The sequence below is a fragment of the Symphalangus syndactylus genome, chromosome 17 (assembly GCF_028878055.3).
Source record: "Symphalangus syndactylus isolate Jambi chromosome 17, NHGRI_mSymSyn1-v2.1_pri, whole genome shotgun sequence".
NCBI classification, from domain to species: Eukaryota; Metazoa; Chordata; class Mammalia; order Primates; family Hylobatidae; genus Symphalangus; species Symphalangus syndactylus.
This window is the reverse complement of record NC_072439.2, coordinates 26039632-26067300: the sequence shown is the minus strand read 5'-3', so window position 1 is coordinate 26067300 and position 27669 is coordinate 26039632. Positions and strand designations below refer to the sequence as shown.

Sequence of the window (27669 nt, the reverse complement as noted above, 5' to 3'; positions counted from 1 at the left end):
GCTTATAAACAACAGAAATTTATTTTCCAGTTCTAGAGCTGGGACATCCAAGATCAAGGCAGCAGCAGATTCAGTATCTGGTGAAACCCCTTTGTGGCTCATAGACACCTTCTTGCTGTGCCCTCACATGGTTGAAGGAACAAGAGGTCTCTCTCACACCTCTTTTATAAGTATACTAGTTGCATTCATGAGTGCTCCGCTCCCATGACTGATCACCCTGGTTATGTCCCCCCAATCCCGTCATCACCTTGGGGAGTTAGGATTTCAACATATGACGTTGTGGTGGACACAAACGTTCAGACCATAGCAGATGTGATAGAAGAGTGGGGTACTTTATTACTTGTGTTGCATTCTTGAAGCATTCACTGTGTACCAGTGATCACTGCAAGGGCTTGACATGCATTCATTTATTCATTTATTTGTTTTTTGTATTCATTTTTCCAACCTTACAGGTAATACTCTTATTCCCAGTTTAGAGGTGAGTAAACCCAGGAACATGGTATAAGGCAAAACTATTATTTGAACCCAAGCATTCTGATTCCTGGGATGAACCATTAGAGCGGTTCAGAAACGGAATGGGCTGTCTTTTAGGACAGTGCTCCTCTCTTCTTTCTGGGTCGCTGCCAGCAAGTACGGAGAGAGGATCTGTGACTTTAAGGTCTTAGAATTTGTGGAATGCAGTTACTCCCCATTTGTCCGAAATCTCAGAATTTGTGTCGTGTCTCTAAATCAGATAAATGGAAAGTACTAGAAGCATTGTTGCTTCTGCTCTGACATTGTTATAGGATTATTTTTATTGCATCCAAGTCTTAAACACCGAATGGCTGGGGATGGGTTCTTTCTACAAATATGTAAGTCCTGAGCATGGCCGAGTAACACACAGCCCTGTGATCAGGGAGCTAGACTGGTGAGATATGTCCATGTACAGTGTTGGGCACCAGACTACATAGAGATCTCTATGGCTCTGGGCAAGCATGGAACCACTCAGGAGACTTCCTGAAAAAGCTGACACCTGAATTTAGTGATAAAGGATGGATGGGAAAAGCATTCCAAAAAGAGGAGAGTGTGTGAGGGAAAGCACAGATGTGTGAAACATTGCCTCTGCGGGGAACTCCATACACTCTAATATTGCAAGAGTGTTAGCAAATCATTGATGTAAAAATAAATGAAGCAGGCCGGGGGCAGTGGCTCACGCCTGTAATCCCAGCACTTTGGAAGTCCAAGGCAGGCAGATCACTTGAGGTCAGGAGTTCGAGACCAGCCTGGCCAACATGATGAAACCCCGTCTCGACTAAAAATACAAAAATTAGCCAGGCGTGGTGGCACGTGCCTGTAATCCCCAGCTACTAGGGAGGCTGAGGCAGGAGAATCACCTGAACCCAGGAGGTGGAGGTTACAGTGAACCGAGATCTTGGCGCTGCACTCCATCCTGGGCAATAGAGCAAGACTCCATCTCAAAAAATAAATAAATGAATAAATAAATAAATAAATAAAGCATTAAACTGAGATTTCTTAAAATCCTATTTCCTTACCATTCTCTCTTTACCCCACTACAATGAGTACTTGAGAGAAAAGAAAGGAAAATAATCTTTTGCTAAATTAGAATTTATTGGATAAAATAGCATTTATTTCATGTCAAAATCTCTGATAATTGTGAAGTGGGCAGATACTGTAGTATAACACCAAATTGATAATTATGTTTATAAAAAATTATGAACTAATGAACCAGCATAAATCAATAAAGAAGAAAACATAATTGGATTTCTAGCAATAGAACATTAAGTCAAATAAGACAAGGCCTATTTGTTGTACATAGTAGAGGGCTTGAGAAACTTTTGCCTGAATATGAATGTTGATCAAGAGTTCCTTAGAGATAAACAAAACCAATAACCCCACCTATGACTCAAAGACTTAAAGTAGAACCTGCCTCCAATAACTGCTGGAAAGAGCAAGTGCAGATTAAGATTTATAAGTACACTTTACTTTCATTACAAATAGAAACATTTTCTTTTTAATAAGGCATAAAACAATTTATCTTCTTTAGGGTAAGTTGATCCTTTTTCATTAGTTTTATTAAAGTACCAAAATCTTATGAAACTAATTGTAATTTATGTTAACATTTAAAAATCATGGTTAAATTTAGCATTTTGGAAAAGATGACTAATGCCCTGATTTAACTGAAATGTAACCATCAAAAATAGAAGCATGTAGCATATCTGTAAGTATGTCAGCCCACACCTACCAAATAGCTCCTGGGTTTTCCTCCTTAATGAACACTTGATGATTGATCAATAATCAGTTTGGGAGCTAATTAAAGTCACTAGAGTAATAGATATCCCTGTATAAGGTTCATCAATTTAACAGTGTGCTAGATAGACTATAGGGGCATTGTTCATTTCTAGATGTAATTTCTGTTCAGCAAAGCAGATGAGTTATGGCCTCGGAGCCCATGGAGAATTCCAGGAGGAATCTTATATCCCTGGCATAGCACGGTGGACTCCTTGCTGTCTCAAGTCAACAGAACCAGAAGGAGATAATTAGTATAATTTGTTATTACACTGGCTTTTTCTTTTGGTTAAAATTTATCTGCCGGCTGGGCACGGTGGCTCATGCCTGTAATCCCAGCACTTTGGGAGGCCAAGGTGGATGGATCACTTGAGGTCAGGAGTCCAAGACCAGCCTGGCCAACATGGTGAAATCCTGTCTCTACTAAAAATACAAAAATTAGCCGGGTGTGGTGGCAGACACCTGTAATCCCAGCTACCTGGGAGGTTGAGTCAGGAGAATCACTTGAGCCTGGGAGAAGGAGGTTGCAGTGAGCCGAGATCACACCACTGCACAGAGCAAGACTCTGTCTCAAAAAAAAAAAAAAAAAAATTAGCTGCCATCTACCTTGACACTGAGAAGTATGTTATATATGTTTCCCCAATAATAAATTCTTACAGAATTTAGTTATTATGAGATAAAAATTTGAAATCATGGATTCAATGTCAATAGAATTTTAGAGTTAGAAAAGACCCAAGAGGGCACATAAACCAACCACCTCCTTTGTAGGAGTTACATAAACCTTGCCTTAGAGTCACACAGTCTCTGCATGGGAGACTGAAGGCTCCATCAGAAAATAAAAACTGGAATAACAGTAAGGACACTGTTTTCATATACTACTCCTAAATGTCATCCTACACTATTTCCTCTGAGCTTCATCAGATATTCTCCTTTTAAAGGATATATTAAAATTCTCTTGAAAGGAAGCCTTCCGCACCCAGAAGTTATGCGATCAATTTTTCCTTCTGTGATCACGCCTCTACTTTGTACTTTGTCTTTCATCCCACACTTTTCAAAGTACCTGAGGTATAAAGTTAGATTTGATTGTCTCCCTAATTTTGATGCTGTAGAGAGACCTCATGTTGTCATCTCTAATAGATGAGGGTCAGAAAGGCTTGAGTTTACAGAGTTATTTTGCAGCAAAGCCAGGACCAAAATCCAGGTTCGTTGTTCATAGACCTTTCCATTAAAAATGCTACTCTGTAAATTTACTAGGGGCAAAATCTCAGTATGCTATGGTGTTGCAGGACTTTTCCTTAGTTCAACTAAAGACGGTTCTTTGTCCCATGGCCATGAAAATTTAGGCTCACAGACAATTTGAATGGTGAGTAAGACAGGGTTTTATTTGGTGAAAAGGAAGAAAAGGGGGAAACAGAACTCTCCCTGGGACAGTGTCCCATGCTCCAGTGCTTCTCCCACTGGAAGACTGAATCTCAGGTTCTACACAGGAAGAGGAGGCACCAGCTCCTTCCCACTGCAAAGGGCCGAAACTTCCCGAGGCTCCACCCCATGGGCAGGCCAGTTGGCATTTCTCCAGTGACCCCCCTCCCACCTGGCTGTGTCAATGGCAGTATGAGATACTTCCATTTTTTTTTTACAAATAGTTAAAAACTCTGCCTCATCCGTCAGATCTCCGGGCTGAGAGAGATCCTGAGTTTGCCCCACCATTGTATTGCTTTGTGGATCAGAAGAGAACTGGTTTATCCAGCAGCCAGGCATGGAGCAGGCCTGGGCCAGCACAGAGTGACCCAAGGCAGTGCCCTGACCAGAGCCACAGACCTAGCTCTGCACATAAGTCACCCACTCCTCCCCTCGACAACTGACAACAAGCCCTCACAGTCATTTTCTAAATTCTGGATGACGTGATTTCCTATTACAAACAAGTGACATGAGCTTTCAAAGCAAAAAAAAAAAATTCTGCCTCATGTTTCTTCACTTACTATTGATCTTGAGCACATTTCAAACATTTCTTTAGCCTGTCTGTGAATTTTCTGCTGCACTATTTGACCCATCTAAATGTATGAGTATCAGTGCTTTTACTTTTTAGCAATGTATGTATTTTCATATAATATAAATGTTATTTTTGCATCATTTTATCTACATTACCTTTTTTAGTCATTTTTTATCATTATACAAAGTATGCATACATCACACTGTACAGCATAAATATGTACAATTTTGTATGTCAATTACAAATAAAAATATTTTTTTAAATCCCCAAAAAAGAAAAAAAATGCTGCTTTGTATGATTACTCCTGAAACAAAAGTGTTAACACTACAATGAACAGAAGCTGATTATTTCTGTGATTTTTCTTAGCTTTATTTCCTCCCTTTGCATATGTGTTCTCTATTTTTCCCTTTATTTTACTTAGTCTCTGCATCTCGTTTGCCCTGTCATTTGGTTCCTTGGCAGTCCCTAGCTAGCAGGGTGCAGAGTCCCAGACAGTGCCTTTTGTTCAGAGCATTTGTTTGGATTATAAATATAATTTGATGACAAATTCAGACTGTTATGCTGATTTCATTTCAATGGAGTCACAATGTATCTCAAATTTCCTTTGATAAACTTGCCATAAAGACCGTATCTCATGCTATTTAATTGTTCACCTTGGTCTATTTGCTCATTCTAAAGAGTTTTATGGCCAGGTGTGGTGGCGCATGCCTGTAATCCAAGCACTTTGGGAGGCTGTGGCGGGGGCGGATCACCTGAGGTCAGGAGTTAAGACCAGCCTGGTCAACATGGTGAAACCCCATCTCTACTAAAAATACAAAAATTAGCCCAGCATGGTGGCAAATGCCTGTTATCCCAGCTACTCTGGAGGGTGAGGCAGGAGAATCGCTTGAACCCGGGAGGTGGAGGTTGCAGTGAGCTGAGCTCATGCCATTACACTCCAGCGTGGGTTACAGAGCGAGACTCCATCTCAAATAAATAAATAAATAAATAAATAAATAAATAAATAAGACTGGGTGCGATGGCTCACGCCTGTAATCCCAGCACTTTGGGAGGCCATAGCAGGTGGATCATGAGGTCAGGAGTTCAAGACCAGCCTGACCAAGATGGTGAAACCCCGTCTCTACTAAAAATACAAGAATTAGCCACTCACAGTGGCGGGCACCTGTAATCCCAGCTACTCAGGAGGCTGAGGCAGGAGAATTGCTTGAACCCGGTGTGAGGGGGTGGTGGAGGTTGTAATGAGCCGAGATCACACCACTGCACTCCAGCGTGGTAACAGAGTGAGACTCTGTCTCAGTAAATACATAAATAAAGAGCTTTGCTAAAATTCTTAACATATTCACTGATACGGTTTCGCTCTGTGTCTCCACCCAAATCTCATGTGGAATTGTAATACCCGGTGTTGGAGGTGGGACCTGGTGGGAGGTGATTGGATCATGGGGGTGATTTCTGATGGTTTAGCACCATCCTGCTCGTGCTGTCTCATGATAGAGTTCTCACAAGATCTGGCTGTTTAAAAGTGTGTAGCACCTCCCCCTTTGCCCTCTTCCTCCTTCTCTGGACACATAAGACATGCCTGCTTCCCCTTCACCTTCCACCATGATTGTAAGTTTCCTGAAGCCTCCCCAGCCATGCTTCCTATACAGCCTGCAGAACTGTGAGTCAATCAATCCTTTCTAAATTACCCAGTCTCAGGTGGTTCTCTATAGCAGTGCAAAAGCAGAGTAGTATATAAATGGAAATATTGCTGATTTTCTTCCTTTTACCTCTATTAGAAACAACAATCCCTCCAATCATGGAAAAATTATGACCTGCTATTAAAATGAATTATTTAATGGCATTCTTTTCAAATATCAATAGCTGACATTTACTGTGCACTTATATGTCAGCCTCTTTCTTCTGTGCTCTTCGTATGTGTTAACACATTTTATCCTCCCCACCACCTTAGGTAGTGAGTAATATTGTAATTCTGATTTTACAGTAAGGAAATTGAGGCACAGAAAGGTTAGGTTACTTGCCAAAGACCTCACAGCAAGTAAGGGCAGAGGCAGGATTTGAACCCAGGCAGTCCGTCTCATGAGTATGAGCTCTTAACCATGAGTATGCTACTACTCAAACTGAATTGTCCTATAAATGCTACTTTGCAAGCGTAATTAAAGTTTTGTAAACTTTGCTTTCACTGATTTATGAAGAGCCACATTGGCCCAGGGAGAGAAGGTGGGTTTGTGAAAGTTTATCATTGTAACAGTCCTGCTGAGCAGTCATGCCCTCAGGGATCAGCAACTCTTTCAGCCCTAATGCTGGGAACAAGAAAAAAAAAAAAAAAAAAACTTTCTGGTTTCACTTGCAGGCCTTAAGTGGGAGGTGGGGGATGGGATGGGAACTGAGAAACAGAGACATCCGTTGTAGGTATATGTTAAGGGCTGGCTTCTCATGCCTTTATATCCTTTATATAAATGAAATATATTATCCATTTTTTTCTCTCCCTAAATGGGCTTCCAGACTTAAATATAAGCTGATTACAAAGAAGCCTGGGAATTTTTCTCTACCTAATTCTCACTCAGCCTACCCTGAAGTCCAGCAACTGCCCCTCTCCCACCTCTGCATATATCCACTTCCTATTTGTAGTGCAGTAGGAGTAGGCTGGCCTTTGTGTCACCCCTACTGGGGAGAGATTATGTCTTTCATCTCTAGTCTCAAGGCCTAGCACAGTATCTGGTATTCAGACACTCAGTAGCTGTTTTGTGGATGAATAAATAAATCAGTATACATTGCACCCTGATACCTGAGCTAATGTCTACCTGATTTTAGAGTAACTGTCACCATACATTGAAAAAGGCGCTAATTATAAGAGGTGTGTGTAGACAGGCCAAAAGCATTTCCAAAGTGTGAATTCAAGAGTGTTTTATAAATGTGTAAGTGTCTTTGCAGTCACCTCCAAGGCCGTCCTCATTGATACATTGTTTTAGTTTTTATGAGGTCTGGGCTAGCCCAGCTCTCAACATGAAATAGCAAAAAGGCATCTGTTGGTCTGCTTTTACTGTACCTCAGTTCTCTCTGCTGCTTTGCCTTTGGGAGACAGTGGCCTGCACGTATCTGCTTAGAGTCTGGATATGAAGGCCCAAAGCCTGCACTGTTACTTCTACATCATACCTTAGACACTGTCAAGAATCATAACTACCCACCGTGCTGTGTGCTTACATTCTGTCATTTCATCCTCATTTTACCTCGAAGGAACTGGAGCTCAGGGACATTAGGAAACTTGCCCACTTAAGAATTGATGGCACTGGAACTCATATCCAGGTCTTCCTGGTTCCAGAGTCTGTGTTCATCAGCAGGTTTGGCCAGGTATACTAAAGAGCAAGAAGTCTGGAAATTGCAGATGTAAAGATCATGGCACACAGTGTCCTGAGTGCTCTTTTTGAGGGAATTCCTGCCCACTACCACTGTCTCAAGCCGCCAGAGAGACAGCTTGCCCAAAGAGAGGCCATAACCTGGAGGGAGGTACTGTGGCTGTGTTAGGTTCCTGGGATTCAGCTGAAGGTGGCCCTGGTGGCTTTCCCCATGCACCTGAGAGTTTCCTGGGAAACAATGGGCTTGAGCTTCCAAGGCTGTGGTACTACCCCTGTGGTTTGGTTAGTCTGGCACTTGCAGAAATTCAGCTACAGTTAGAGTCCTCTTCTGTATTGATTGTAGAAAATAGATCTTTATCTTAGGTAGTTGATAAGAAATCCAAAGAGTGTATTTTCTCAGAAGAGCTTTTAGTGATTAATGGATTTAGTGAAGCAGCAGGCTATATAGAGTTAGGAAATATTGTCACTAACATACTGTTTTTCATCTCCCTTCCCTGCCAAACCACCACATCATTTCTTTTCTGAGAGGCCATAAATTCCAACACTAACCATATTTCACAAATGACTTAGAAATATTTGTCATCGCATTAGTCCAATCCCAGGTATTTATTGCTGGTGCCATTTTGGAAGCTGAGAATAGAAAAGAACAATGCCAGGCGCATTGTAGATGTTTAATAAATATTTGTTAAATGAATAAATGGATGGACAAGCTTACTATAAAATGGGTTCTTATCCTTCATTTGATTCTCACCTATTTTACTCATACTGTATATGAGACAGTTTTAAGAATCTGAAGGTACATAAACATGACTGGTACCCTGGCTCTTCTTACAGGACAGTCCACAATCTGGGTGGTACACAGAGATCTGTGACATATAGCTAAAGTGCTGTGTGCTGAAGACTCTGAATGAAGAGCTGTCTTGAAAGACGATACTTGTCTTGGCAGTCAGAAGAATAAGATCCTTCTGGCTGAGAAGCCAGGGAACACTTAGCCATAGGTGAGATTTAAGCTTGCCATGGAGAATGAGTCAAATGTCAAAAGGAGGAGGTGCTGGGGGACAGCAGCGCAGGGACTTGCTTGGGAGAAGCTACAGAGGCAGGAACGTATAAATTCTGGGGAGGGAGACATGAGTGACTGACTCAGAGTGGTACACAAATTGCTGCTTGGATGGGTGTTGGGACCAGTCTGATAGCATTGAACTCCATGGTAGAGGGAATCATGTCAAGTTTAAGAAACGGTCGAAGAGAATGGTAACAGGGAAAAGGCCCTATAACTGTCATCGTGGATTCTTATTGTCCATTCCCTCTTCCTCCATACTAAATGAAGTCACCCCAAGCCATCCTGCATATCTCCACCAAATTATTACTAAGACACTGCTTTGACCATACTATCTGCAACACTGTGAATTCACCAACACCTATAGAATACATTATGCCCTTCTTAGTGGGGGTTTCAAGACTCTTTGGCCCATGCCAACTTATCCTATCCTTCAGCTTGTTACCCAACCATCTACTTTCCAAGTTCTTCCCTGGACCCCTTCTCTGCCATCTTGGTCTGCTCATGCCCACCTCACCTGTGCACTTTCCCACATCCCTGCCTTATTAGAACTTTGCTTGTACCATCTTTCTAGCCTGGATGCCCTCCCTTCAGCTGTGCCCATCAGAATATCGAAGGCCCATTTTTTAGCCTCCAAAATTTTAAACTCTTAGAAGATGGAAACCAAGTATTTCTTTTCACACCCATCAGCGGGTTATGAGTGGTAAGCACCAAGCACATGTTGAATACATAAATATCATTCATCCCCTCTTTTCCTCTATTCCTACATATAACTAAGAGTGACTGTATGCCTTAGATAAAGAGGCCTTCCAATTGTATGATACTTTAGACTTTCCAAAGGTTGTGGCATAGCAGTCCAAAACACCTCATCTGAAGCCAGGCTGTCTGGGTTCCCACCATTGCTCTACCAGCTCTGTGACCTTGGACAAGTTACATAACCTTTCTATGCCTCAGTTTTTTCATCAACATAAAGGGAAGAATAAAAGTACCTATTTCATTAGAGTTTCTAGAAGGATGAAATATGTTATTTGTAAAATGCTGAAAACTATGTCTAGCACATAGTGAGCATTATATAATGCTTGCTAAAGTAAATTATATATATGTACATATCTGTATATATTGTATACATATATGTAGTAAATACTCAATAAAATTTAAATTAAAAAAAAACACACAGGGACACACAATTTGGCATCCATGACAACTTTGTAAAGTAATCAGAGGCATTAAATAATTTCCCCACACCTAGTAATTGTAGATCCATTCCTGGGATCCATGTCTTCTAACTTTTGAGCCAGTAGTCAAAAAGTAGAAACTATAGCATTAATCTGTTGATCTTCTCCAACACATATAGTTTTCAGATATATAGTGATTTCTTAACATGAAGTATTAAATTTGCTACAGGTATTTTTAAGGGCATTTTAAGGGCCCTTATTATTTTGACTTAAACTATAAGAGTAGTGTCAGATACATGATATGGGCATGTCAATAAGAAAAAAAATATTAACTTCTGTGCAAGTTATCATATAGGATATCCCAATCTTCTAAGGAAATTCATGATGTGGGTCATTTTCTACTTGACTGTTTTTTCAGCAGTTGAGGAAAAATGGAGCAAGAAAGATAAATTATGTGTATTGAATGGAAAATTATGCATGAAGTTTTAGTAGAGAAGAATTCAAACAGGAAAATATGCTATGGGAGTACATTTACATGGCTATATGCCTGTCAGGTCATTTGGTATGCGAAGGCTTGTGTTTGCATTAAGCTGGTGGAGAAGCTGTTATTTTCTTTGCAGTATGTATTCAAAATGCACCTGTAAAAAATAAAAGCTTTCCTTTACTTCTCTGAAAAAGAAAGAGAACTGTCTGCTATTTTAAATACAAAATACATTTGACTTCTGTCAACAGCTTACATTTTAAATAATGCAGTTTGTACCTGCATTCATTATCTGCAATTAGAGTTCTCGGAAAAAGCTTTTAGCATGTATCTCCCCAACTTTTAAAATTCATTAATTGTAACTGTTAACATTTTAGTGAATAGTGGAAACCCTAAGTCAAATTGGAAAACTCAACAAAGACATTTGCTTTCCGGAAATTCCACTGAAATAGGTAGAGAATACTCAGCTATTGTGCTGAACCACAGTATGATGAGATACACTCTTTTCTTTCCAGCGTTAGGTCAGACTCAAATGTTTTCCTTTTAACCCACACTAGTCAGTAAGGAACACCCTGCTGGCAGTCAGCGCAGTATCCTTTCTCTTAGGCTTAGTTTGTGCAAACTACCTGTTTATACTAGTCCTCAGTGTCTAAGTCAAGCAAGAGTCAGAAGTTCAGATTTTTTCTTTGCGATAATATATTTAAAAGAAATATTTCTCAGATACTCGGAGTGGCCTGAGGTGCCTTTTCATCCAAGTGTAATGAGAGTCACGTTCTCATTTCCTCACTCCTATTAGCAAGAATACAGACAGCTGAGCAACTCGTGTGTGTGTGTGTGTGTGTGTGTGTGTGTGTGTGTACACCCTCTCATTTTAAGATGTAACTGGAACCAAGTGTGTGTGTGTGTGTGTGTGTGTGTGTGTGTACACCCTCTCATTTTAAGATGTAACTGGAACCAAGGCCCAAATATAATAGTATGTGGGTTTGCTTCAGGCAGGGAATAACAGAGCCAAGCCTAGAAAGAAATGCAAGGTGTGTGTAGATTCGTTGACCTCTTGCTGTTTGCCCAGCTGCAGGGTGACTCCCTTTTCATTTCCCAGCTGCTCAGCTGCTTCCTACTGCTATTTTATTTTGCTTTTAAACTGGAGTAGCCAACCAAACTTCTCCCAGACAGGTTCAATAATTACTAAAAACAGACAACTTTCCACTTACACACGGCTCAGAAAAAGCTGCCAGTGCTTTATGGTTTAGCCCTTACTTTGTTCTGGCTCTGTAATGCATGACTTGATTTACCAGCTTACATTTTTAAGGAAAGCCATCATCAGATTTTATGAAAATAAGTAAAGATTCTTCGTTAACCCCATGTTTTACTCTTCAAAATAGTCACCTTGAGAACATGTGTTAAGTTGAACCATAAGAAAATGCTGATTTTCCACCTTTTTAATAAGCTACAGAAACAGCAATTTCATATGGATTAACCTAAATAAATATATTTATTCCATTGATGCTTCCAGGTCTCAAACTATTTAAAAACTCATCTCTTGAAATGAGAAAAATCAAATTCATTACTTGAAAACATTGCATTATTCTCAACTTCTTAGACCTTAGTTATAAAATTGGCTCTGAGTAACGTGGTTATTTGCATATGAAATAAAGTCTGTCTTCTGGGGATGAGAATTTGACATAATTTATAAGAAAGCACTTCCACAAATGCTTAGCACTGGGTGCCGAGTTCAGTTGTGCTCCTTGATACATCCTTTGCATTGGAGTCATCACACCTTACATGTGTTGTTTCTTTTAAGGAGCATAATTGTGCTCAAAATACACAGGTTTTCGAATTCACCCAGATGTCTGACATATGAAAGCATACTGAAATTATATTGGAAAAATTATGATTTTCAGGTAAAATCTGTGGCTCTGAAATCTGTGACTGTTACTCTCCTGTACCTAAGAATACAGAGATTACATACCGATTTATAGATACTATTATAAAAAAAGAATAGCTTGTTTATTATTTAAGAAAATATTTATTAAGCACCTATGTTGTCTGAAATACTTTCAGAGATAACACAATAGATCAGTTTATTTTAATTAGCTGAGTATAAAATTGGCAATATATTACTAAGTCTCAAAAATGTGCATATTCTCTAACGCTGCAATTCTATTTCTGAAAATTTGTCCTAGGAAATATGACACAATTTTGTACACAAACATTTTTTGTAACAATAATATAACCAAAATGTGTAATAATTGAGGATTCATTCTATAAATTTTAATACATCGTGAAATTGTTATGTTCTATATATTCCTAAATTTATTAAAATTCAAATTACATATATCATTTCTAAGAGAAGAAATTAGATATATATCAAAGGTTTTTAACACAACTTTATAAAGCAAATAGTTGAAATATCCTAGTTTTTAACAATGGGGAATTAAGTTATGGCACAGTCGTATAGACAAATACTATGTAGCACTTAAAATTATGTTTAGAAGAATATTTAATGATATAGGAAAATGTGCTGATATATAAGTGGCAAAGGACATTGTAATCTAAAAATTACAAATATAGGATGATCTCAGTTTTTTAAGGAGAGAAATCATATATGGCATTTTATTTTATTTATTTTTTTTTATTTTTTTTATTTTTTTATTTTTATTTTTTTTTGAGGCAAGGTCTCACTCTGTCTCCCAGGCTGGAGTGCAGTGGCACAATCTCAGCTCACTGCCACCTCCACCTTCTGGGCTCAACCAATCCCCTCGCCCCAGCCTCCCAAGTAGCTGGCTCTACAGGTGCATGCCACCAGGCCCAGCTAATTTTTTTATATTTGTAGAGACAGGGTCTCGCTGTATTGCTCAGGCGGGTCTCAAACTCTTAGTTAGGCTCAAGCAGTCCTCCCACCTTGGCCTCCCAAAATGTGCTGGGATTACAAGCGTGAAGCCACCATGCCCTGCCCTTAGTTTTAACTGCCATCCCCTCACTACAGTAGCCAGCCATATATGGCATTTTTTTTTTTTTTATTATACTTTAGGGTTTTAGGGTACATGTGCACAATGTGCAGGTTTGTTACATATGTATCCATGTGCCATGTTGATTTCCTGCACCCATTAACTCGTCATTTAGCATTAGGTGTATCTCCTAATGCTGTCCCTCCCCCCTCCCCCCACCCCACAACAGTCCCCGGAGCGTGATGTTCCCCTTCCTGTGTCCATGAGTTCTCATTGTTCAATTCCCACCTATGAGTGAGAACATGCGGTGTTTGGTTTTTTGTCCTTGTGATAGTTTACTGAGAATGATGTTTTCCAGTTTCATCCATGTCCCTACAAAGGACACGAACTCATCATTTTTTATGGCTGCATAGTATTCCATGGTGTATATGTGCCACATTTTCTTAATCCAGTCTATCGTTGTTGGACATTTGGGTTGGTTCCAACTCTTTGCTATTGTGAATAGTGCCGCAATAAACATACGTGTGCATGTGTCTTTATAGCAGCATGATTTATAGTCCTTTGGGTATATACCCAGTAATGGGATGGCTGGGTCAAATGGTATTTCTAGTTCTAGATCCCTGAGGAATCGCCACACCGACTTCCACAATGGTTGAACTAGTTTACAGTCCCACCAACAGTGTAAAAGTGTTCCTATTTCTCCACATCCTCTCCAGCACCTGTTGTTTCCTGATTTTTTAATGATGGCCATTCTAACTGGTGTGAGATGGTATCTCACTGTGGTTTTGATTTGCATTTCTCATGGCCAGTGATGATGAGCATTTCTTCATGTGTTTTTTGGCTGCATAAATGTCTTCTTTTGAGAAGTGTCTGTTCATGTCCTCTGCCCACTTTTTGATGGGGTTGTTTGTTTTTTTCTTGTAAATTTGTTTGAGTTCATTGTAGATTCTGGATATTAGCCCTTTGTCAGATGAGTAGGTTGCAAAAATTTTCTCCCATTGTGTAGGTTGCCTGTTCACTCTGATGATAGTTTCTTTTGCTGTGCAGAAGCTCTTTAGTTTAATGAGATCCCATTTGTCGATTTTGGCTTTTGTTGCCATTGCTTTTGGTGTTTTAGGCATGAAGTCCTTGCCCACGCCTATGTCCTGAATGGTATTGCATATATGGCATTTTTAAAGGAAGAAATGTGTGTATGTGTGTGTATGTGTGTGTGTGCGTGTTTTCATAGAGAAAAGGCTGGAAGGCTTTATACTAAAATCTTGTCAGTGGTTATCTTTGATTGCTTTTTATTTTCTTTATTTTCTTTTATATTATTATTATTATTATTATTACTGTTTGAGATGGAGTCTCACTTTGTCACCCAGGCTGGAGTACAGTGGCACAATCTCAGCTCACTCCAACCTCCACCTCCCAGGTTCAAGCGATTCTTCTGCCTTAGCCTCCCGAGTAGCTGGATTACAGGTGTGCCACCACTCTTGGCTAACTTTTTGTATTTTTAGTAGAGAGGATTTCACCATGTTGGCCAGGCTAGTCTCGAACTCCTGACCTCAAGTGATCTGCCTGCCTCAGGCTCCCAAAGTGCTGGGATTACAGGCATAAGCCAGCACGCCCAGCCTATTTTTTTGTTTTGTTTTGTTTTTGTTTGTTTGTTTTTTTAAGAAAATAAGTGTTTTCTACATTGAACATAAAGTATTACTTTGTGGTCAGAAAAACAATGTTTTTTCAACTAAAACTATGTATGAACCTTAATATTTACATTTTTTACTTTGACAAATAGATTTTATGCAATAAAATTCCTTTAATAAAGACTGTGCTAATTTGGGTTTGGGTTGGGCTAAAATCGATCCATGAATAAATGGTTTATTCTGCAAATTAATAATGTAGAGGAGATTTTAAAGAAATACTTTTAAGCTTAAGAGAACTTTTCAAGTACATTGAAAAGTATGCATAAGACTCCATAAATCATTTTTTCATCAAATCCTGTCCTCTAAGTGCCTTTTCTTGGCAGATGAATTTGCATATTTCTGTGTGCTTTATGTAGAAGCAGTAGTCCATAATTCACTTACTTTACTGACAATCTGACTTTTCCCCTCTGCCATTTGGAAGGTGGTATGTATATCGTACATGTCATATAAATGGTTTCCATTCACTCTGTAAATTACAGACAGACGTAACGATTTGGGTCACTTTTCCACAGGTGATGAAAACATACCATATGTATCATGCGGAGAGCATCAGTGCAGAGAGCAAGCTGAAAGAGGCCGAAAAACAAGAGGAAAAGCAAATTGGGAGATCTGGTGATCCAGTCTTCCACATTCGACTAGAGGAGAGACACCAACGGCGAAGCTCTGTAAAGAAAATTGAAAAAATGAAAGAAAAAGTAAGTAAAAAGAGATTGCAGAGCTCTTCTGCCTTCATTTGAGGATACAATACTAAGAACACTGATGCAATAGCTGATATCCACACATTGTAAATTATTGTGAAAAGACATGCATTTCCTCCCATGGGAATGAGAAATGTTTAGGAAATGTAAAAATCATGTAATAACAGCTGGACATCGTTTAGTGGTAAATGCCAAGTATTCAATACACAGTGTGGAGAACTTGAATATTAACAAGGAGATTTCATTGCAAATGGGCCTGAAGCCCAAATACATTGTTATTATTCCCCATAGCTGGGTAATTTTAGTTTGCTATTTAAATCAGATTCAAAATGTACTTTTGGCAAAGGACTTTGAGGGTCATTTGTATATGGGGAATAAATTGTTAAGGTTAATAAAAATTCATGTATGTTTCTCTGTCTTGATTAAAAATGGCTTTGCATTCTTTCCCAATGCCTGGATCTTCTTCATTCCAGAGACAAGCAAAATATTCAGAAAATAAGCTAAAATCGATTAAGGCACGGAACGAATATCTCCTAACACTTGAAGCCACCAATGCCTCAGTTTTCAAGTACTATATTCATGATCTTTCTGATTTAATTGATGTGAGTACTTGAAGTTTTTGTCTTTTCCATATTAAAATGAAATTAACAATAACCATATTTCATTGATTGGAAAATACTATCATTTCTTAAGACTGTTATTTTATTTAATACTCAGAAAGAAAAAAATACTTTTATTTAAATTATCCATAATACGAAGACACTATCATCTGTAAGATGCATGTGAAAAAGTGTGTATCCTAAAACCAATGAAAAATAACTGGTTAGATTCTGTGAAGCTATGAGAAGCCTGGTAAACTTAGCTAAAACAGGGCCCAGTCAGTCATTTGCAAGTTATGCAGTGGTGCAGCCCTAACTGCATTCATTAATTAAAAATATATTTATTGGGCCCCCACTACTGTGAGATGCTGAAGCACTCAGAAGCCATATGCAGCCCTTACCCTCTAGGATTTAAAGTGGAGAAGACAGACTTAAGAAATGATTAAATGGATGATTACTTTATTACAGTTGTGATCATTACTGGGATGCAAAATAGAGTGCACATAAATGACATTTATAGATATAACTAAGTCTCTGTACATTCTCTCATAGGATATGATATAAAAAAGCAGTAATTAGGTTTATTTAGAGCTCTCCTAATACATATTCATTATATGTATGCAGCGTTTACTGCCATTATTCCCCAACTTTAACCCTCCACATTATTAATTTATCCTTTCATTCAGAAAACATGTACTGAGTAGCCCAGTCACTGTGCTAACACTGTAGGAGACTGCAAAGATGAAACACAAAAATCCCATGTCCAAAAATGCCACTGCCTGCAATAAAAGGTAACAAGTGATTAAGTGCCATAAAAACAGCACAGATAAAGTCATAGAGGTTCAGAGGGTTATCTGCTGGAATTTTATTCATATACTGCTTTGTATTGATTGGATTCGACAGTTTTATTATAAAATATTTTATGGCTCATAGTAGCCATCATAATTTAAACATAGAGTAGGTTAAAACAACTTCATTTTTCTGGTGAATTTAAGTCTCATGTATTTAGCTGTGCCAGAGTCTCACTCTGTCACCCAGGCTTTAGCGCACTGGCACTATCTCGGCTTCCTTCAACCTCTGCCTCCTGGGTTCAAGCGATTCTTTTGCCTCAGCTTCCTGAGTATCTGGGACTACAGGCACGTGCTACCTCACAGGCTAATGTTTGTATTTTTAGTAGAGATGGGCTTTCACCATGTTGCCCAGGCCAGTGTTGAACTCCTAAGCTCAAGTGATCCACCTGCCTCAGCCTCTGGAAGAGCTAGTATTACAGGCCTGAGCCACTGTGCCTGGCCAGCCACCTCACCCAACCTCTGATGTGAATTTTTTCTTTTCGTCTCAAAACAATTTTATCCTATAATGTCATAATTTGTTTATATAGAACCATATAGTAATACATAAAACCAGGGAAAATTTTCTTTTTTCATTTATTACAAAATATTTCATTCAAGTAATCACTTGATTATTTTAAATGCAGAAACTTTTTGTGTTGTTTTAAATACTTACTTATTCCAGCACCCTAATGAAATAAAAGGAAGTTTTTCTGTTACACTGCTCCTAGATTTCCTAAATAAAAGATTTTACTTAGTTTCCTGAGTAAAAATAAGGAATTTTATAACCCCAGTTTTCAAACTTAAATCTGTCAGGTTTCTCCAAGTTATAGGGAATATAAAAGAACTAATATTCTTTCTTGCCTTTTTGATTAGGGTTCATTTTGGTAGTGATTGGAGTACTTGGCTAAATCCAAACCAATTTTTTTTTTTTTTTTTTTTTGAGATGGAGTCTCACTCTGTCACCTAGGCTGGAGTTCAGTGGTACAGTCTCGGCTCACTGCAACCTCCGCCTCCAAGGTTCAAGCGATTCTCCTGCCTCAGCCTCTTGAGTAGCTGGAATTACAGGCATGCGCCACCACACCCAGCTAATTTTTGTATTTTTAGTAGAGATGGGGATTTACCATGTTGGTTAGGCTGGTCTCGAACTCCTGACCTCATGATCCACCTGGCTTAGCTTCCCAAAGTGCTGGGATTACAGGCGTGGGCGAGCCACTGCGTCCGGCCCATGCAAACCAACTTTAATACAAGAAAAACTCTCCATGAATAGAAAAGTATTTCTTTAATACCTGCAAGGTGCTAAGCACCATTCCTGACAATGGGAATCCAGCAGTGAATAAAATGAAGGCTTCACCTTTATTGATTTTATGTATGAGTTGGGAGACAAACTATAAATGAATTTATATACATACAAGTACATGTATACACACACACACACACACACACACACACACAGTCCTCAACAATAAAATTCTATCCGTGCTTTCTCCCAGAGCACCTGCCCAGTAATAATAAAGTATTTGTCATCCTTTCAGTACAGTTTCATGGTCTCCAGTTTCTCCCTATAAACATTTGCAGGTTGGTTGAAAGCGTGAAAGATAAATCTTTGTTATTATAATTATGGAATATTGCCAAGGAGTAATCCCCTACTCCAGCCAGTTTTCTTCATAGAAATTATCTGTCACATGTGTTTTATTGGCCATTTATGCAGAATGATTGAAATTAGATTACATCATACATTGCCTGCCATCCTTTTTTATCTTTTCCGAATAATCAGCTACGTTAAAGCTTTTAGCCTTATCTTTTTTGTGTCTTGGGACATGTGTTTAATTAAAAAGCAACTTATTCAGAGTTCAGAGTTTTCTTAGTTTGACTTTTCCCCCATATAACAGTACTAAGATTTGTCCATGAAAACCTGTCCCATTGTTGTAATGTATTCCCCATTAGACATGAACTCCTGTTAGGAAGATTATGGAGAGATCATGTTAAATGGGTTAGGATATTGTAGCGATCATGTAAACTGATTTAGGCGTGGTTTTATCCCTTTGTGATAGAAAGGGTATTTAAAAACTGAAATGAGTTAGATGACTGAAGTAGTTGGCTTTTAAAGTTCTTTTCGATGGAGGTTCCAGGGGCCTTTCCTTAAAGGAAGCTGCACCAATCTGGTTTCCTCCTGCAGTAGAGACTGTTCTTTCTCTTTTCTCAGTCTCCAGTGTTCACTTACCCTTTTTGGCTGGACTTCTGAATGTTGGGAGCCACCTGAGGCATGATCTCTTGCTTCCATGGCTTAAGTACCATCTGATGGCTCCTAGATTTTTACCACCAGCGTTAATCATCTTCCTGGGCTCCAGATTTGTACATCAACTCACTACTGAGCATCCCTAACCAGATGTCTAACAGGCATCTTGAACACGTGAAATACTCAAAACACAACTATTTATATTCATTCGCCCTACTGTCATCGTCCTCCACACACATAACAACTTTCTTCTTAGTCATGTTTTACACCTCAGAAAATAATGCCACTTTCCGCTAAAAACCAGTTCTCTTGTTCCACACATATAAATTCATCAGCAAATCCTGTCATCTTTACCTCCTAAATGTCCCAAACCCTGCCACTTCTCACTAGCTGTACTTGCAGTTTCCTAAATTAAGCCTCTTCATTCTTTGACTGCACTATTGCAATAGCTTCCTAAGCTTACACTCACATGTTCCAAAAATCCATTCTCTTCCCAAGCAGCCAGAATATTGAAAAACATAAATCACAGGAGTTTGAGACCAGCCTGGCCAACATAGCGAAACCCCGTCTCTAATAAAAATGCAAAAATTAGCTGGGCATGATACTAGGCACCTGTAATCCCAGCTAGTTGGGAGGATGAGGCAGGAGAATCACTTGAATCCAGGAGGTAGAGGTTGCAGTGAGCTGAGATCATGCCATTGCACTCCAGCCTGGACAACAGAATGAGACTCCACAAAAAAAAAAAAAGAGAGAGAAAGAAAAACATAAATCAGATATATCAATTCCTATTTCATATTCTCCAGAGACCTCCCATTGTCCTTAGAATAAAATCCAAACTATTCACCAAGAACCTGTATGAACTGGTGCCTACCTGCATTTAGTGTCATCTCTTGCAACTTTTCCCTTGGTCACCATACATCAAGTACATTGGCTTTCTTTGTTCAGAACCACCAAGCTTTTTCTCACCTGGGGCCTTTGCACTTTTTGTCTGGAACACTCCTCCAGAGCATTGCAGGACTGACTGCTTCTTTTCATTTATGTTGCACTTCAGCTGCCTTATATAAAAGGACAACACCCTTTCTCCTAACTCTCCCTATTCCTTTGACCCTTTATTTTATCCATAGCATTTACCATCTGGCCTATATTTAATTGGGTTTGGTTTGCTCGTTCTCTCTCCTCTCTCATTATTTGATTCACGCTGCTTACAGAGATTTTAGCCTGGGAAAAATAGTAGCAGCTCCTCTGAAGGAAATGATTGTCGTTGGTATATGGGTGAGAGATGTGTTAGGCAGCAGATGATTATTTGGCCTACTCATTGGCTCAGGCATATGCAACTCACTCCTATTTGCTACGTTGTTCCCATCCCTATCACACAGATGTGCCATTTTGATCTTTTCATTGCTCAAGAGAAAACTCAAAACAACTTTTTCTGAATGCTTGGTTACAGTTGTTAAAACAACAAGAAGAGTTAAATTGTCAGCTAGCTCTCTGTGGACCTTCAGGAACCCAGATATGAAAACTCGTGTGTAAAAGTTGCCTGAAGTTTAGACATCTGGTTCAGTCCTGCAAGATGCCTATCTCTCACAAAATGTGTTTGTGGTTTCTAGGGTGAAATTCTGCATAGTTAGGAAAATAGAGAAGGTCAAAGAGGTAGTTATGCAGAAGAAATCCATTTGACTACTATGTAAAAGCTCTGAACTTTTTTTTTTTTTTTTTGAAGGCTTAAAAAAATATTTTTTTTATTTTACTTTAAGTTCTGGGATACATGTGCAGAACGTGCAGGTTTGTTACATAGGTACACACGTGCCATGGTGGTTTGCTGCACCCATTAATCTGTCATCTACATTAGGTATTTCTCCCAATGCCATCCCTACCCTAGCCCCCCACCCTCCCGACCAGCCCCGGTTTGTGATGTTCCCCTCCCTGTGTCCATGTGTTTTCGTTGTTCAACTTCCACTTATGAGTGAGAACATGCAGTGTTTGGTTTTCTGTTCTTGTGTTAGTTTGCTGAGAATGATGGTTTCCAACTTCACCCATGTCCCTGCAAAAGACATAAACTCATCCTTTTTATGGCTGCATAGTATTCCATGGTGTATATGTGCCACATTTTCTTTATCCAGTCTATCATTGATGGGCATTTGGGTTGGTTCCAAGTCTTTGCTTTTGTGAACAGTGCTGCAATAACCATATGTGTGCATGTGTCTTTATAGTAGAATGATTTATAATCTTTTGGGTATATACCTAGTAATGAGATTGCTGGGTCAAATGATATTTCTGATTCTAGATCCTTGAGGAATTGTCACACTGTCTTCCAAAATGGTTGAACTAATTTACACTCCCACTAACAGTGGGAAATTCCTATTTCTCCACATCCTCTCCAGCATCTGTTGTTTCCTGACTTTTTAATGATCACCATCCTAACTGGCGTTAAATGGTATCCATTGTGATTTTGATTTGCATTTCTCTAATGACCAGTGATGATGAGCTTTTTTTCATATGTTTGTTGGCTGCATAAATGTCTTCTTTTGAGAAGTGTCTGTTCATATCCTTCGCCCACTTTTTGATGGGGTTGTTTGGATTTTTTTCTTGTAAATTTAAGTTACTTGTGGATTCTGGATCTTAGCCCTTTGTCAGATGGATAGATTGCAAAAATTTTCTCCCATTCTGTAGGTTGCCTGTTCACTCTGATGATAGTTTAATTAGATCCCATTGGTCAGTTTTGGCTTTTGTTGCCATTGCTTTTGGTGTTTTAGTCATGAAGTCTTTGCCCATGCCTATGTCCTGAATCGTATTGCCTAGGTTTTCTTCTAAGGCTTTTGTGGTTTTAGGTCTTATGTTTAAGTCTTTAATCCATCTCGAGTTAATTTTTGTATAAGGTGTAAGGAAGGGGTCCAGTTTCAGTTTTCTGCATATGGCTAGCCAGTTTTCCCAACACCATTTATTAAATAGGGAATCCTTTCCCCATTGCTTTTTTTGTCAGGTTTGTCAAAGATCAGATGGTTGCAGATGTGTGACAGTATTTCTGAGGGCTCTGTACTGTTCCATTGGTCTATATATGTGTTTTGGTACCAGTACCATACTGTTTTGGTTACTGTAGCCTTGTAGTATAGTTTGAAGTCAGGTAGTGTGATGCCTTCAGCTTTGTTCTTTTTGCTTAGGATTGTCTTGCAATCTAGACTGGATAAAGAAAATGTGGCACATATGCACCATGGAATACTATGCAGCCATAAAAAAGATGAGTTCATGTCCTTTCTGTATCTGATCCTTTATAATTCACTTTGCTTAGGTTGCACTATTTTGCAAAAAGGCTCAAAATAGGGAGTAGATAGAGTCTATACCCAATGTCCATGGCTTTAGAATGACCAGAGCCAGGCTTCTTTAAACCCAGAGATAAGACCCGGGACATGAGATCACAGAAGTCTCTCAAACAGAGACCAGACTATAGAAATGAAGGTAGAATAATTCTGCAGAAGGGGTAGAACACTTCCTTCCTTTCCATTCTCTTGACAACTGCTGAATTCTGGAGTCACATGGGAGCCTGGGGCTGCCCTCCAGTTACTCCAGCGTAACCCTGGCGAATGACCTTGGCTGCTACTGTTCTTGAAACATGAATGTCAGACTTGTTTCCCATATAGTTCCACTATGGTAACTCCCATTTTAGGAGCAAACTTCTACCTCACTAGGGCTCATATCATGGAGTTATGCCAAAAAATAAAAGATATTCCTCCTGAACAGCTGTGATCCAGTTATACCTAACGTTACACATAATACTCACCATGTTATTTCAGCCAACTCTCAGCATTTGTCACTGTCCTCCATGCAGATGGTCCTCAACTTACACTGGTTCAACTTACAGTTTTTCAGCTTTACAATTGATTTATCTGGACGTAACCCCATTGCAAATAGAGGAGCATCTAGACTTACAGTGGCTCAACTTGAAACTTTTCGACTTTACAATACGTTTATTGGGGCATTAAATGCATTTTTAATTTACAGTATTTTCCACTTAACAACAGGTTTATTGGGATGTAACCCATTGTAAATTGAGGAGCATCTGTACTTGGATTTCATCTCCATTTTGATACTATTTGCAACCCTTTTGCCTAAGAAAATTAGCCTGCGGTGATGATTTAGACTAATATCTACTGGAATGTGTCTTGACAGGTTTTCAGATATTTTTAAAATATACATATGCCCTTCTGTTTCCAACAGCCTTTTCTTCCCCAATTTTAATCCATAACTGTATGTATCTGTTCAGAATTTTTCATCCATCAGAAAAACATTGGTTTCCATGAAATCTTGTATTGGTTTCTTATGTATTTTCATCACTAAATGCACTTGGGCTGTAACTCAGCTCTTTGTGCAGAGGCTGGCTTTTCATATTGTCATTAATAATTCATGAGCTCCATAGAATTATTCTAAACCTTTTTAACCAAGTATCTTGAATCTTAACAGATCCAGTGTCATTTCAGCTTCTAGTTTAGAAAAAAAAAAAGACTCAGTGACTAGCCTTGCTGTCTCAGGAGACCTTGAATAAGAATTTCTTTTTTTCTGTACCTTGTTTCTAGTTCAAGATGCCTGAAAAACCTAGAGTGTAGAAATGCTGCCTATCAGAAGTAACAAAATTAGGCCAATTAAGCGATCTTACAGACTGACAAGCACCATAGGGGTCAGAGAAGGAAATTTCCTATCAAAACTCATCACAGAAGCCTCCTAAGGGTAGCACTCAAAGCTCAGAAGACACCTGGGGAGGCTCCTATATCAGTTACTAAGCCGCATGCACGCTCCTCCCAGCCTAGGAGGAAGCCACAATGAAATTGTCTCTTGCTGGGCCCAGACCTGCAGAATCCAACTGACTGCGCTGGGTATGGAAACATGCACTGATGCTTTTGTAGTCTTCACATTTGTTTCCCCAAAGAAGCTACACTTAAAATTTTGAGGCATGAGCTAAGTCTCGGAATAATGAAAATTTAGTATGTATTTTTCAGAGCTACAAGGCAATCTGGTGGTTGGGATTAGATTGCTTTCCCTTTTTTTTCTGCCTTTTCCTTCTCTCTGTCTTTCTCTTTTAAGTTGTTTAAGAGATTTGGGGGTTTTTCTGGGAGGGGGAGGCTTTTCTCCTGATTTCATTCCTCTAGATTTCAATTTTTTAAGTCCCGTTGGAATCAATACTCATAAAATAGAACAGCTTGTCTCATCTGCTTCATTATAATCCAGTAGAATCTATGTTCTTTCAGAATAGTGAGATGTTTTTAAACACTGGTACATCTCAAAAAAAAGAAGGTCATTTCCTTTACAAATTTGTGTTTTCATTAACGCAAATTTCCTATCTTTCTTGAAAGATAGAATAATTTTTCAGGCCCTCTGATATGTATAAAACCGCTACACAGAACCATTATAGATTTTGAAAAGCAAGAGGAATACAAGAGGACTTTGTTCATCTGGGACTAGAATTTCTAAATTAACCAAAATGAATCATTCTCTATATTTGAGTGCAGCTGATTCCACTGGAAATGTATTAATGATGAGCCTGATTGCTGCATTTCACAATTGTATTTTGCTTGTATTTGTAATTATGGTGTCACAGCTACTTTCTGTTTTTTTAAATCAAGTCATCTTTAATCAAGTCCTTTTTTCTGCTTGGGAAAATAGCACCCCCAAAAGACATGGTTGCAGACCCATTTACTTGATGATTGTTTTAGGGCATTGCTTCTCAGACTTTTAATGTGCATATGAATCACCTGTGGATCCTTTTTAATCTTCAGATTCTGAAATAGGTCGGGGTGGGACTCAGGATCCTGTATTTCTTTTTTTTTGTTGTTTTTCCTTCCTTCCATCCTTCCTTCCTTCCTTCCCTTTTTCCTTCCTTCCTTCCTTCCTTATTTCCTTCCTTCCTTCCTTCCTTTCTTTTTTTCTTTTTGAGGCAGGGGTCCCACTCTGCTGCCCAGGCTAGAGTGCAGTGGTACGATCTCAGCTTACGGCAGCCTCTACCTCCCAGGATCAAGTGATCCCCCGATCTCAACCTCCCGAGTAGCTAGGACTACAGCACCCACCCCCATACTCGACTAATTTTTAAAATTTTTTGTAGAGACAGTGTCTGACTATGTTACCCAGGCTGGTCTTGAACCCATGGGCTCAAGCAGTCCTCCCACCTTGGCCCTTTGAAGTGCTGGGATTACAGGCATGAGCCACCACGCCCAGCCAAGATACAGCATTTCTAACAAGCCCCTGGTGATGCCGTTGCTGCTGGTCCACAGACTAAATTTTAAATAGCAAGATTTTAGAATATCTTTACATAAAAATTTCAAATTTAATAATTCTGAAATTGGAGGGTAAAGGTTAGAATTAAATAGGTTAGTTGTAAGGACCAACGTATTTAATTTAATTCCAAGGGTGGAATTAAATAGGTTCTAAAGACAGGTCAGTGAAGACAGATCCGATGGTTCATATCCTGGTAGATACATCCTTTGTACAAAGGTTGCTTTCTTTGCGACTCCTCCACTATTTTAACAGCAAACCAAGAGACCGCTTATGTTCAAATTCCTTGTGGATGGAGGTAGTTTATTTACTATGTTCCAATCTTTATATGCCTAGAGCCTAGCATATTCCCTGGCACTTGAACCATGGCCAATTAGTGAGTTGAACTGAATCAAACTGAATTGATTGAACTTCACTGGAACAATATAGAGAAAGGACCTGGTTTTGTACCTTTAAAGTCACTTCTTTCCTCTTTAAGTGATTTATACTGCTTTTATGTACAAATTGAAAATGAACCTGTCAGTAATTGTCAGTAATTGATTACTAATTTCCAGTATTATGCTTTTTTTCAAGTCATATTCTCTTAAAATGCAACACGAAAAAATAGAAATGCAAATTAAAGATAATGAAGATTCAAGAATTTCAAAGCTGTTATATTCCTAGGAATACTAAATGAAATTCTATCTCCAATAAACAGCCTTTGGCAATCATTTATTATTTAAGAATTTTATTCTGGGGATAAGAGGGAAGGCATTCCTAGACTATTTTGGCAGATTCTAACCTGTTCTTCTCACTTCTAAAAGTTTATTCTTGATCTTCAATAAAATATGCAAATTCAAAATATTGTAGTGTATTTGCAGCCTACGCAGATTTCAGTAAATGATTGTATCAATATCAGTATTGCACAAATAAAACTATTTTTCATTCTTTTGGTATTTGATTTTGCCTCTTTTATGTTTTAACATAAAAGAATGTGAATGGAGATCCAATTCACATACTACATAGTTCACCCATTATAAATCTACAGCTGTCTTTCAGTATACTGAGAGTTGTATATCCATCACCACAATCAATTTTAGAATGTTTTCATTATCCCACAAAGAAATCCTGCGTCTCTCAGCCATCACCCCCAACTTCTTCCCTCTTCTTAGCCCTCATTAACCACAATCTACTTTTTGTCTCTATAGATTTATCTCTTCTGAACATTTCGTGTCAATGAAATCATATGTGGTCTTTTGTGACTTGCTTCTTTCACTTAGAATAATGTTTTCAAAGTTCATCCATGTTATGGCATGTATCAGTTCTTCCTTCCTTTTTGTGGCTGAATAATATTTAATGATATGGCTATACCATATTTTATTTATTAGTTTGTAGACATTTAGATTGTTTTTGCCTTTTAGCTATTATGAATAATACTGCTATAAACATTTGTGTGCACATTTTTAGGTGGAAATATGTTTTCATTTCCCTTAGATATATGTCTAGGAGCAGATTTGCTGAGTCATATGGTAACTCTATGTTTAACTTTTGAGGAACTACCAGATTGCTTTCCAAAGTGACTCTACCATTTTACATTCCCACCAGCAGTGTATGAGGGCTCCAATTTCTCCACATCCTCTCCAACACTTGCTATTGTCTGTCTTATTGATTACAGCCATCCTAGTGGGTGTGAAGTGGTATCTCATTGTGGTTTTGACTTGCATTTCCCCGATCATCGTTAGTATTTCCCAGTTATATTAAGCATCTCCTCATGTGCTTGTTGACCATTTGTATGTCATCTTTGAAGACATGTCTATTCAGATTCATTGCCCATTTTAAAATTAGACTTTGTCTTTTTATTATTGAGTTGTAAGAGTTCTTTATATATTCTAGATATAAGTACCTAATAAGATACGTGATTTGCAAAAATTTCTTCCCATTCTGTGGGTTCTCTTTTCACTCTCTTGATAGTGTCTATTTTTTTTTCCTTTTTTCACATGGAGTCTTGCTCTGTAGCCCAAGCTGGAGTGCAGTGGCACTATCTTGGCTCACTGCAACCTTCAACTCCCGGGTTCAGGCAATTCTTGTGGCTCA

General features: G+C 38.8%; 1 protein-coding gene across 2 annotated transcripts in view; it reads left to right on the top strand.

Annotated features, from left to right (window-relative positions):
* SRGAP1 (SLIT-ROBO Rho GTPase activating protein 1) overlaps positions 1-27669 on the top strand; it is a 306717-nt gene that overhangs the window by 200823 nt on the left and 78225 nt on the right. For both annotated transcript variants that reach the window (XM_055249639.2, XM_055249640.2), the window contains exons 5-6: positions 15488-15670; positions 16147-16275. In XM_055249639.2, the coding sequence (XP_055105614.1) occupies positions 15488-15670; positions 16147-16275 (312 nt within the window). The remainder of the gene's footprint in view (positions 1-15487; positions 15671-16146; positions 16276-27669) is intronic.